This window comes from Lingula anatina, chromosome 2, assembly GCF_051362555.1.
Source record: "Lingula anatina isolate TDL-2025a chromosome 2, LinAna3.0, whole genome shotgun sequence".
In the NCBI taxonomy this organism is placed as follows: domain Eukaryota; kingdom Metazoa; phylum Brachiopoda; class Lingulata; order Lingulida; family Lingulidae; genus Lingula; species Lingula anatina.
The window spans coordinates 44,856,556-44,870,246 of NC_141768.1; the positions used below are offsets into that span (position 1 = coordinate 44,856,556).

The following is a 13,691-nucleotide window of genomic DNA, read 5'->3' on the forward strand; positions in this document are numbered from 1 at the left end:
AGATGGCTTCAATAGAAAATCTGATTAGCTGTATATTCATTCTAAAATCTATCATATTGGATCCATGACAGCATATCTTGTTGCAAGTTTGATTACCTCAAAAATGGTGTCCTCACAAAAGTTAACAAAGGACTCTAGCTTCTCTTTGTCACCTCCCTCATTGACCACACTGTGCAGGAAAGAACGCTTGGATTCCTAGACAAATACAGTGTAATTATGTATATATATAAACATACAAAATTTTACCTAATCCTACAGAAGAAAAAGAGTTAATTTCTGTTTAAATGATTAGCAAGTGATGTTTTTGAAGATCAAAATCCCAAAGAAAAAAACTTAAGCTCTTTAAATCAGTTAATAGACATGAAAAGGAAGCGGTTGTTTGCATTGAAGTCAAGGGAAAACAAAACGTTTTAATTTTTTAAAATAATTATAAAAATATTCTACCTTAATCTGTGGCTTCTCCCACTGGTCTATATGAGACTGTTTTATTTCAAAGTAGACTCTCTCAATTCTGCCACTGCTGCCCAGAATCTCAATCCTGCCCAGATACATGCCAAAGTAATCCAGAACTGGTTTGGCTCTCTCCATCAATCTGGCCAACCTGAGAAAATGTTCAAATAGTATATCTCAGTAATCACACAAAATACATATGAAAATAATTTTTGTTCTTCTTAAATAGTGCTAAAACTCATTTATATCTGGGTTGTTGGAAGCTCATGATACAGTTATATGTAAAAATAAGTTTTTCCCTGCATGGTTTAAGGGCACATGATTTAAATCACCATCAAGTTGTAAGTGTGAAAAAGACACCAATTTAGTCCAGGTATCATCACTCTGATAGATTCTGATGGTTATTTTCTATTTCTACACTTAATTTTTTTTACTTCAAATAGAACAGCATCAAAAAGATGTTAACTTCATGTGTATATCTACCCTGGCCATGAATCAATCCCTTAACCACCTTCATATATATATATATATATATATATATATATATATATATATATATATATATATATATATATATATATTTCCCACAAATATATATATGATTGTACTGACAAAGTCTTGCTAATGGGGCAAACATCCATTATGTCAGCCACCTTACAGTATAAAAATCTAGGAAATGGCATCAACCACAAAGTCATATAAAGTCTTAATTATGACAATTCAAGGATAAAGAACCTTTATACAAGCTGAACTGATACAGTCAAATGTATGATAAATAAGCTCACCTTGGCTCACTTGGCATGTGCTCTGAAAGGTTGGTCAACAGGACAGCTACATTGAAGCCGATGTCTTTGGCTGGATTGTGGAAACGGTCAGTGAACTCCATGAAATCCACTTTGCCGTCCTGATTGGTGTCCACACACATCATGATGTAGTCTATCTCCTCGCTAGAATTTGTGGGAAATAAATAAATTAGGAAAAAACTAGTAGACTGTGGAGATGCAGTGCTGACAATCAAATCAAAAATTGCATGTATTCATTCTGATTGTTATTGCATTTTAATTTAATTAATTTTTTAATTTGTGTATGAAGCTGTACCTATCTGTAATTTGTGACTGTCTAAATAAGGAAACCCACTTTAAAAACAATTTTAATTAATGTTAAAACATATAGCCATATCTGAAGAAAAAAATTATCTATACAGGCTCCATTAGATTTTATTATGGTATAGTGCTTCAAGTAAGTTGTAAAAATGACTGTAGATCGCTTAACTGCATGTAAATAAATAAAATAATGGGTATATAAAAAGTATGATAGATATATATATATACCACTGGCAACAGACAGAACAAAAATATCACGAAAGGTTACAACAATTTTTCTAAACAAAGAACATGAAAGCAACTACAAGAGCATTGATTACAGACTAAGAAACTGTTTTAATTGTTATGCAAGTGTGAGAACATTGTTTAGTGGCTTTGTTGCATGTAAGAGCTTTTAGCTGCAGAATTAGGTTTATATGTTGTTGAGCAGCTGTAATATACCTTAGTGCATGTACGGTTCCCCCTTCTTATTGATTCTTACACCAAAAACTTTGTAACAGCTTTCCTCTAATTAATTTGCAATTAAAGGACACATATACCTGGCACCAAATGTATATGACGTCAGACAACATGAGGTACAGTCAACACAAAATAAACAGCACTTTAAAAACATTACAAGTGCAGACAGATTTTAGTGCACTACCCGTACAATGAACAACATCCTGAGGACATCATCTACTGGACAAAACAACCATAATCTGTTGACAATTAACAGAGGAGGTATTCTTTGTGAACATGTAAAAACTAAATCACACAAAATAAATCGGAGGATCAGAGATGCCATGGACACATCTCACTTTGTATGTACTACCAGCTGGATTAGTTTTAAAGTAGGGAAAAAGACACCAGTGTCAGTCATTCAAGGTAAACCATTGTGAAATACTGTGAGACCCATTGGAAGAAGACAATGAAAATAAAAATGTAATATATTAAAGAACAAAAAAAAAAACTCTGAGAGCACGTAAATCATGTAACTGCAGAGTGCCTCCAGCTTAGCAAGCTGGTGGTACACTTCAAACAAAAATAAATAAATATATAAATAAATAAATCACCAAGCAAAAAACTGTCTTCCAAAAGAAAAAATAAGGGCAACTTGAAAAAAATACACAATAACTTTTTGAATAATTAACACTTGCAATTTGCCTTAATCTTCATGACTAGAATTATAATCAAGATAGTGAAGAAAAATATTCCATGGAGAGAGAGGGCACTATCACAGTTAATAAAGACAGGCCACACACATCTTTACCTAGGTAATCAACATGGACATATTAACAGCATTTTTAAAGGGGGTAGAGGGGCTCTACAATTACATGATCAGGTTTGTCAATTCAATCCCCAGTGATATCAAGTCCTGAAAATTAAAAAAATCCAAAAACTGTGGGTTTTTGGATGGGGAGGGGGGAAGTGTCAGGGCACCACATGTATCTAATAACCAACGACTAATGCAACTATGTGATCCAAGGGAACAGTGGGACTGCAAACCAACAATATTCAGGCTTTCAAACAACTAGTTTCCAATTGGCTACAGTAGCACTACTGAGGGAGCACAACCAATCTGATACAGGGTATGGTACACCATGCAACAGCTAGCTTACGAAGAGTAGATTTTATGTGCCTCCATTGCATGGCGAAGCTCTTTGGGTGACACAACTCCATCTTTATTTGTATCAAACTCCTGTGAAGATATGGACGATAAGAACAGATACAGTACTTAAGGCATCAGGTAGTTATAGCTACAGGGTACTACTGTAGCAGGTCAATAGCTGTGAAAGCTAGCACATTTCAAGCCCTTTGACTATGGACACGTAAGACCCATAGAAAAGCAGCGCTGATATATACCAGTAGATGGCAGCAGTAGCATTGGATGATTTCACTCTCATGCTCCGTCTGCAGCTCTTTACTCTGTAGCAAGGATCAGTTTCAGAATAAAAACTTGAGACACAAAATTGGTCTCGACTTTAAGACCACCACTTTTACTCAATATTGATCCAAAATAAATGAGTTGTAGTGACATCCATTTAGCTTAAATATTATGCCTGATACATAAAAGGAAAGAAAAAGAATTTTTTATACCAAAGGCAACTTATTTCAGTGAACTGCTAAATCAACGTAAACAATAATTTAGAAAAAAAAAAAATTGGTCAGTGGTCTTAAAGATAAGACTAACTTTAGATGTCCAGCAGTGATTGCAGAGAAGACAGATTTATTATGAAAATCTTTCACTTCAGTCTCAGAATGGTGCAATTATTGCATGTTACAAAATCACAGCTTTTAAATAAAAAAGATTAAAAATTAAAACAAATTTTGCTAAAAAAATGTGGAGAGGAAAAAAGATAGATCTAATAGATAAACCAAACAACACCTCAAACTGCATTTCCATCTCAAACTGCAATGAAAGAATTTCATGGGTTGAAATTGCCCTGAACCCTACCATCAACCCGTGCCTACTGCAAGACAAACCTTTTATACATCTTTTGATCCAGCATAGCTCGACGGAATTCTTTGCAAGATATCCATCCATCTTTGTTTGTATCAAATTCCTAGTAAGATGCAAGATTATTTATTTCATGTGTGAATGTTACAAAGAAGTGATTAGATGTGCGAGGATTGCAGTTAGTAGAAGCTCGGGGAACTGTTCAAGCTAATACCAGAATTACAATTTAAGAAAATAATAATAATAAAACTATAAATTTTGAAACATTTTCAATTTTGACTGGAAGAAACAGTCAAGATTTACCAATTAATTATATTTTGGTGTTTTCTACAATATGTAAATGGGCCTTTTTTATTTTTGATGATGATAGTATATACATATACAGTTCCTTTCAGCTTGAACATGCCCTTACGTATCATTCACTGCCAAGATAAGGCCAAGATAATTGAAGAGCTGAAACAAAATATGCAAAGAAGACCACTTCAAAGCAGTATATACCTGAAAGCAGAGTAGATAAGATAAATATGAAATATCTCAATTTTCTCAAGTATGCATTCATGCAATAACAGCCTGAAGAATGACCACTTCAAACATATCAGTACAGACTATGCAAAGTCAAGCAGAGCTCTCAAAACAAACTGATCAAGATACCAAACATGCCTAAATAAGAAAGCATAAAGTATTTATAAAATAGTAACAGGAAAAATATATAATACTCTTCAAGGTACTGGTACAAGTTACACACCGTTTGTACATTTTCTGTGACACCATATTGTCACGAAATTCTCTTGGTGACAAAACTCCATCACCATTTTTGTCTGCTGCCTGAAATATGCCAATCACAAATAACACACAGGAACAGAGTTAGTAGAAAATAGTGCTTCATCAATGAAAAAACCTTTTGTGCTCATTATAGGTTTCATACAACAGTTTCATTCAGAACCCACACGTGAAAATCCCGAAATCCAAACAAAGAACAGGGTGTTTCTAATGTGCAACCTATATGCTTGCTCTTTAAAAACTCATAGCACAAATGCCACAAGTATTGTGAATTACAACAAATAAATAAATAATTACAAAATTTGATTTAAAATATTTACAATGAATTGATAGAAAAATTGAAATTTGTAGTGAACATTCAAAGCTGACATCTTTCTTTTGGTATAATATATAAAAGTATTTTCTAGCACTTTAAAGACCAGTGAGTCATTAAATAATACAGATGTGTAGATCCATATATACATATAATATGTAATGCATTTAATGAAAATATATGTCAAATTTCTTATAGCCATTCTGAAAACTGAGGAAAAATATGGGAAAGACTGGGATACATTCATAACATGGGGTATGTTGCAAGAAATTTTAAAATTTATAACTTCAATTAAAACCAATTGAAAAAATGGAATACTGAAGCTGTTAACCACAATGTAACAATGGTCACTTAAAGAAAAATAATTTCTGAAAACAAAATGGAATAACTTTTCACATGCATCAACACTCATTTCAAAAATTAACTTTAAGTTATTATGATATTGCTGTGAAACACACTGTAAAAGTGTATTTCGTTAAAAAACCACTAAATTATATGGATATATTTTTCAAATAAATACAAACAGCTGATAAAAAATATTCCAGTTATTTACACCTTGTACAAACATTAAAAAAATCTAGATTTCAATAAAACTTAAATAATCAAATAAAAAAGAACTGCATTTTTCTTACCAAGAAAGCCTCTGAAGTTGTCATATCCTTCATTTTTAAGAATATATCAAAAAACTTGAGGATCATCTAAAAAAAGAACATGATACAATAAGAACATGCATTTGTCTTAAATCAAAAGTATACAATAGAAAATTCCCATGGCATTTGAAAAATAAGATACTTGACACAAGTTGCTTAGACATTGTTCTTCCTATAAAATTGCTGATGTAACAATTTAGGTGGATATCTCAATTACAGTAAGGTTACAGCCTAAGCCCGTAGCTTGATTCACTCCATCATAAAATTTCTTTTGGTCAAATTGCTTGAATGATTTGCTTTATTTAAGCCAAATCAAAGGCAATTATTTCATCATTGATAATTTACCTTGCCTCCCCACCTCAAAAGCAAAACAAAACAAAAAAAAATTGGTGAAATATCACACAGTCTCTAGCAAAAAAAAGTACATGCACTTGGCCTAAATTTATCACCCTAAAGAAACCCCATTATAGTGTGCGTAACTGCTGAAGTTCCCATCATTCACCTCAACGTTGGCAGACGACTCCACTAAAGTGTCCACCATCTGTTTTCCAATGGGTCCATTCATGACATTCCCTGGTGAGAGAAAGTACACATTTATTTCTCCTCCATCTATCAATTCAAATCTCCAATATATCAATGAATGACAAACAGTGTTAAAGATGATTTGCTACACTCTTTTTCTAAATAAAGTCACTTTTATTCATTAATCTATAATGATTTTTAATTGAAATATTGCCAAGAAAAAAACAAATCATTAGACTACAGGTGAAAAAAACCATCTCATGACCTCAAATAGACAATAATTAAATAACAATACTTGAAATTGAAAAGAATGGACCAAAGTACCTTCCAACATGGATAGCAACATAATCATCATATCTTTTTGTAGTTTCATAAATTCTCTGAGGAGTTCAAGTTGTTCTGGATCCTGAAGAAAATAAAGTGAAATTTTAGCTCTGAAAAACCATTAAAAATCAACATACCTACTCAAAACTACAATTTCCACATTTATTCCAAATTTTGGTTTTATTTTTTACAAAGTTATTACTACTAAGTATAAAACCAAACAGGTGGGGGTTTTTTAATTACAGCCAGAAATGACTTTTAAAAAAATTATCACCAATATTTGCTCCTTAGACTGTATAAATGTATAATTACATGTTAATTTCTTATAGAAAACCTAATGTGTCCTTTCTTCCTAATTTCCAACTGTTTATGAAGATCAAATGTTACCTTGGACAACTTATCCTGCATGTGAGCAAAGATATAGAGGAATCCTCCAACTGCATCCCACAATCTACTGTGTGCCAAGGCCAGCTGATTCTGTGAGCAGGGACCCTGATAATAATAATAATAATAATAATAATAATAATAATAATAACAATAATAATAATAATAATTCATTTATTTATTTTTAGCCAAAAATCCATAAACATATTCTGCAGACATTTTTTTTATAATTTTTATTTAGCGATAATGTAAACTGTGTACAAAACAGAGATAATTCAATAAACACTATTTTAGTTGTACTTATACCCCCCCCCCCCCCCCCACACACACACACACACACAAACACACATTCCTATTATATTACACAAATAGGTTTCACTGGTCATAGCTAGGCAATTTTCTTTGTGTATTTTAATACAATTTTGGTTGAAAAGCAAACACTGACACAATAATAGTTATACATCTTGATTTGAGTCTTCAACTACTTTTGATAACACAGACTTAAGTTCTAGCTTGAGAGTTAATTCAGAATTTTCTCTAGCACTTCTGAGTATGAAAAATTTAGTATGAAGCATATTTAAGTTTTTAACACTATTCTTACTACCAAAAATAAATTAAAAAGGCACGTATTAAAAATTAAAATACAAACAAACTATTAAAATACAAACTAAAGGATTATTTTAAACTGAAAAGTAATAGTATCAAAAGTAAAGAGAAGTAATAATAATAATAATAATAAAGTATCTATAGAAGCAGATTTATAAATAAGAAGCTTCAAGGTCTGCCCCACTCACCTGTATATACTCAGTGAGTGTCCTGAACACTTGCTTGGCCACCTTGATGGCGCGGACAAAGTTGTCCTTGCCGGCTGGATCAATGACATCTTTACCCGAGTAGTGCCAGTAGAAGTCCATAATTGATTCCTGTAGAATATGCAGTACACACTTACCAACCTCAGATAAATTTTTGGAAATTTATAACAATGTTAACAATGTTTAATTAGATCTTGTTAGAAAAGTAGTACCTGAATTTGTTAGAGGCAGACCTTATTTGTTTCCTGAATCAATTAAAATCTTTAAGAAAATGACAATTTTTCTGGTTCTAGCATATTTTTATACACAATTCTTACCTGGTTCCAGCATTTTTTTAATAAGCTACATGTATGACCTAACAGCAAACACATCAATATATGCATTAAAAGGAACGCTTTAGCTTATGCAGACTTTCAGTGTTACATATACCCTGTCACAACAAACAATGACATCAAAATATGATATTCCTGTATAAAATTATTGATCTGTTACCATGCAAATTCCCTTATAATATTATCCAGGTGTGCTAAATAATATTCAAAGCTTTGTCCAGATATTCTGTAATACCTGTAATCTAAGTAGATAATCCACAGTGCAGATGATGATGTTGACTGTTGTATTGTTCCCAGCCTGTGTTCTCAGGTAATTCTGGAACTCTGCAATCAGAAATTCAAACTGTGTACCTTTCACAAAGTTACCAAATAGAGGCTAATATCTGCACAATAATACCTGAGCTAGTGCAATGATTTTAGCCAAATTTGAAACAAGTCAGTGAATAAATTGGGGAAAAACTGTGACATTTTTCAGTTTTCTCTGGCCAAATTAAAGAAGGCTGAGCATTTGGCTAAATTTACTATGCTAGAATGAGGGTAGAATATATTTGCACAGATACATGACTCATTTTCCCATTTGACTGAAGAGAAAAGACCTATTTGTGCCATTTATTAACCATGTTCAAAACGTTGATTTTGTATTGAATTATAAACTAGTTTTTTCACTTAAGAAGTAATAACTCTTAGTTATAAGGGCATGTTTAACAAAAGATTGATCTCAGAACAAAGAAGACACATTTTTTTCTAAAAAGTTTCATGAAACTGGTCCCAGTGTGGTACAGCTTGTGTACATCTTTCTAACCTACCAAGGTTGTGCCCTTCACACAGTAACTGCAAGAAACGGAATAGTTTACACGTCTGCTCAGCATCATGGAGATTCTTGACACCTGCTGCCCCCTCACTGCCAACACCCAGGCTCTCAGCCTTATTGTTCCTCTCAAATGCATCCAGGTCCAATACACTGCAGAAAGAAAAGATCATTTATTATCTCTGAGCCACTTTTACACCCCCCTCCCCCCCAAAAAAAGAAGAAAAAATATTTGTTTAAATAATATGTTAAAAACCATAAATTATATATAAATTATATATAAATTATTATAAATCATATATAAAAAAGTTCCTTACCTACATCTCTGCATCATTCCAGCAATAGAGGTGAAGAATCCAACATCTTTCTTTTCTCTCAGATGTGTCAGCATACGCTATGTATAGATATAAAAACCAACTGAAAGTTTATGCTGCAGCTGGTGTTGGGGATAGTAACAAAATACTGCTCCAAAGAATTGATGACATTTTAAAATTTTGTCCAGATGTTTGAAACACCCATGCATTTTGGGATAAAAATAAAAACCTTGGAAGATTATTTAAAGAAAAACTTACTTTATAAAATATGTACACTAGGAAAAACCTGTAAAAATAATCTGACAATCATGAAAATACACACATATTACAACCAGAATGCTGAGAGCTGACTTACCGACTGAATTTCTTCATTACCTCCACGGAGCAAGGAGATGCCTAGATCAATAGTGTTTATTACCATATCTGTCCAAGCACCTGGAAGACAAAAGCAACAGATTTAAATTGATCACTTAAAATTCTTCAAGACTTTTTTATCTATGATAACAAAATTATACTGCTGTATGTGTTCTTTTATTATATTACTGTATTGTGTGTTCTATGCAAAATCTATGTTATATAATTGCACAATTTAGTACAAATCTATAGGTCACGTAGTGCACAAAATTGTACAAAAACAAAATTTTGTGTCCAAAACTTAAGTAAGTCTTAAGTCTTTTTTTGACAGTAGACCCTGTCTATTCCATACCTCTACTAGCACTGATGTAAAGAAGCATCATCTCTGCGGCTGCACGGTCAGCAAGGCGTGACTGTTCAAACAAAAGCTGCTGTTTTTCCATCTCTTGCTCCTATAATAATAAAGAAAATTTAATAACAAAATCAAATCATAACCAAAAAAGACCCTGCTTAAGTCAATATGTGACCTTAATGTTCACAAAATTATGTGTCATATAAAAAACACCTGAAAGAAGCAGGGATACTAACACTACCCAATAACACATATTCTGCACATTTTTCAACATCCATCCCCATTTTTAATGCATTATACTGTGGTTTTATAAAACATAATTGAGAAACAGATTGATGCAATTTGAGCTCTGTTGTCTTGGCAACTGAAGAAAGGAGTTTCCAGTCTTAAAAATCAATGCAATGCCATCAAACCTGACACAGAAGCGTCTACAGTCTTTAAAAACTTCAGTTACCTGGAAGGAGGCTCCTGGGTCTTCTTCATTCTCATCATCATCATCTTCATCTTCACCGCTGCAACTCTGGAACAGACAAAACTTCAACTTAGGATTGTCAGCTCTACACAGAAATATGTATTCTTTTATTATATATCTATATCATGTGTTCTATGCATTTTGTGCAACTATGCAATTTATGAGTTATTTGTGCTGATGTAAAGAAGGTGTACGTAACATGTACTTCATCATCATATTACTGTATCATATTTATTTTATGCAGTTTATTACTTTTAACTAATTTTCATTTCAGATTGTTTTTCTTTCGTTAATAGAAATGTTTTATAACCAATTTACATATCTTGAGTACTTAATTATTGACAAACAAGTACATATTATCACACAAAATATGGTTGACATACAGTGGTAATAATTAGTCACAGAAAGTGCAGCAAACTTAGATTTCTAGAACTTAATACAATATTCCATCTTAAAAAAAGGAAAAAGTTTCAGTTTCTTTTATCAACACTTTACTGTGCTCAATAATTAGAAATTTCACCTTGCTCATGATTTGTGCAAAGGACATGTAGAGGAAGTTTTCCTGAAGTGTATCCTGCTCCGTGGTGGCAGTACGACTCAAGGCAGTCACCAACTGTGTTAGGGCATCTGGTTTTTCTTCTTCCTCTTCTTCCTTTTTCTCTATATCTTCTTCTTCTGAATGCTAGAACACCAAGGCAAATTAAACTGAGCAAACTCCTGCAGGAAGTCAGAATGAAACTTGAAAATGTTAAAAAATTAAATTAAATTCCACTTAGTGTGCAACTAAAGGTCTGGAAAAAAGGTGGAAAAAATGTCACATAAGTGTATACTGAATTTACACGTTTCATTTTAGCACAGTGTAGTTGCTAAAAGTAAAATGGCATCAGAAAACTTTTTTTTTCTCACTACAAGGATGGTGTGTGTGTGTGTGTGTGTGTGTGTGTGTGTGTGTGTGTGTGTGTGTGTGTGTGTGTGTGTGTGTGTGTGTGTCACTCCTGTTTAGTTTATATGAATATATTCTAACTACTTACTGTGAGGTCCTCTATAAGCCTGACTTGACCAATATCTTCCATTATCAGCCACTGTTCTTTGTATGCCTTCATGAACAGGTTGATCACACGATGTCTGGGGGAATGAATTTATGCATCATTTTTAACATTTGAGGTACAAGTTTGTTGGAACATTTCAACATCTACAATATCAAATGAGGCTTCACAGAATGAATCAATAAACCAAGTCTCAATAAAATTTAGTACAGTTCAACCATGTTATGTTTAATAAATTTATTTATATCATTTTTACCACTATCATTTTGTTAAAAAGAATTTTAAACCTGCTCTGTTATTCATTCTAAACATACAATATTTCATGATAATTTCTAAAAGTTTACCTTGGCAGGTTATGAAGTGGCACCATTCTAAAGCATGCCATGACTGCTCTCTTCCTCTGGGTAGAGATCACCTTACGCCAGGCACCCTTATGGGATGGTGGCGGGTGTTCAACCTGAGGAAATGACAAGACATAGTGGGGTGAAACTGGGTCATCTTTATAACTGTGTTCAATTTTATCATACTGAGATCAAGTTTTACATTTTTTTTGGTAGGTTGAGGAAATTTGTAAGATTTAACAAATAATATTCTTACAAAATGACAGAAGTATGAATCAAGAGGAAAAAAATGCATAAAGAACAAAGGAGAATACAATAAAATAAATCAAAACACTTATCCTGATCACCGTAAATTTGACAATAGTGATACTAATGAAACAGCATAAATAAACTTGTGTAATCATTGTTACCAGGTGCAAGCCATGAAGAACTCTTGCCATTGACATCACCCTCTCCACAGCATGGTCCAGTGTCATCTCCACCACTCCTGCAAACTTGGTGCGGCCAATCTTCTTGTATAGAACTTTCTGCCATTTGTTGTCATTCTCTTCATTCTGTATTTAAATCAATAAGGATATTGAAATCAGTTTGCAAAAGATACACAAAATGTTAGCAAAAATGAAGTCTTAGTTTTAAATTTTAAACAAATATCTGGTTATTGTTCTCCAGAATTTTGTATTTTATTCTAGTAGAATGCAATGGTATTTCATTCAGATGCTCTACATTTCTTTTAATCCAAAGAAAAAAATCTTATCTTTACCTCATCTTCCAGCATCAGACTGGACTTGAGAAACTCCTCAATGTCTCCCTCCGGTTCCTTCTAAGACATCAAAAATTTAGCAAAAAGGAAAAAAAGAGAGAAAGGCATCAGTGAACGCCATGCACATGCAGATGGGTCAGCAATCACCACCATCACAGCAGTCAGGTCAAATCTACTCCAATCTAATCAAATGTTCATCAAATTTTCAATTTTAGGGAACACCCCAAAACCATTGCAGAAAACAGTTGTATATATAAGCACTGTGTCATGATCCACAGTTTGAGAACTATATGGTTATTAATAAATGAATACCATATGGACATTGCCTATAAAAGATGCACAACTTGCATCCTGTTAAAAATGACATATACATATGACATCACAAAACCTAAAGCCTATGATCAATAGCTGCTTCACTGTATCATGAATGCTATATGGTAAATACATGTGTAATGTACATATCCATTGTTATACTATCAAAGCATGGCTGTAGCATACTTGCCCGACATTAGTCTTGCTTATATAGCTGACTTGATTCATCAACAATATCATACCTATACTGCACATTTACATATCCCTTTATTCATGCTAACTACATATTTCCTTTTCTTTTCATCAATAATAAACTAATGATTATTAAGTGCCTATTATGTTTCATTGCTACATAAATTGTACATGACTTTAATTAATACTCAGACAATGTACAATTTTGCCAAGTTTGATCAAACTGCTTTAAAAAGCTAAAAAAAAGTCTATTACAAATAAAACTTAAATTTTCCATTAAGTTATGTTGACTTAACAACATTTATTTCTAAAGTAAAATATAATCTAAAAATACAATCCAGTTTTTATTCAACTGAAACTTCTAATAAAAAAAGCATACAATAACTGATGAAATGCTGCAAAATCATCTCAGCATTGACTACTATAAAATGTCTACCAATATGTTCACAATGCATTTGGCATAAACCAATGATGCAAAATACTCTTTACATTGAATTCTTGCAAAAAAACTACCAACAAAATCTCAACAAAGAAAGCAAACAAACAGACACAAAACTCTCCATCAAAAGGCTGAGCTAGTATCTAATGCTTAAAATCCTACAAGCAAGACAAAAAACAAGGAAAATATCTACA

At 32.7% G+C, this 13,691-nt stretch overlaps 1 protein-coding gene across 24 annotated transcripts in view; it reads right to left on the minus strand.

Moving 5' to 3' along the window:
* The window catches only part of LOC106160817 (ryanodine receptor), a 130,989-nt gene that overhangs the window by 9,809 nt on the left and 107,489 nt on the right, over nt 1-13,691 (minus strand). For 21 of the 24 annotated variants that reach the window (XM_087006916.1, XM_087006922.1, XM_087006919.1 and 18 more), the window contains 20 exons: nt 12,555-12,611; nt 12,205-12,348; nt 11,798-11,910; nt 11,439-11,532; nt 10,928-11,089; nt 10,390-10,455; nt 9,936-10,035; nt 9,585-9,664; nt 9,233-9,309; nt 8,914-9,068; nt 8,343-8,431; nt 7,758-7,886; nt 6,967-7,071; nt 6,580-6,661; nt 6,236-6,306; nt 5,716-5,781; nt 4,017-4,096; nt 1,236-1,397; nt 445-601; nt 97-195 (listed from right to left, as the gene is read on the minus strand). In XM_087006916.1, coding sequence (XP_086863042.1) covers nt 97-195; nt 445-601; nt 1,236-1,397; nt 4,017-4,096; nt 5,716-5,781; nt 6,236-6,306; nt 6,580-6,661; nt 6,967-7,071; nt 7,758-7,886; nt 8,343-8,431; nt 8,914-9,068; nt 9,233-9,309; nt 9,585-9,664; nt 9,936-10,035; nt 10,390-10,455; nt 10,928-11,089; nt 11,439-11,532; nt 11,798-11,910; nt 12,205-12,348; nt 12,555-12,611 — 2,088 coding nt within the window. Of the gene's footprint in view, nt 1-96; nt 196-444; nt 602-1,235; nt 1,398-3,151; nt 3,232-4,016; nt 4,097-4,735; nt 4,816-5,715; nt 5,782-6,235; nt 6,307-6,579; nt 6,662-6,966; nt 7,072-7,757; nt 7,887-8,342; nt 8,432-8,913; nt 9,069-9,232; nt 9,310-9,584; nt 9,665-9,935; nt 10,036-10,389; nt 10,456-10,927; nt 11,090-11,438; nt 11,533-11,797; nt 11,911-12,204; nt 12,349-12,554; nt 12,615-13,691 lie in introns of all 24 variants that reach the window. The other 3 variants (XM_087006905.1, XM_087006906.1, XM_087006911.1) reach the window with 3 other exon arrangements.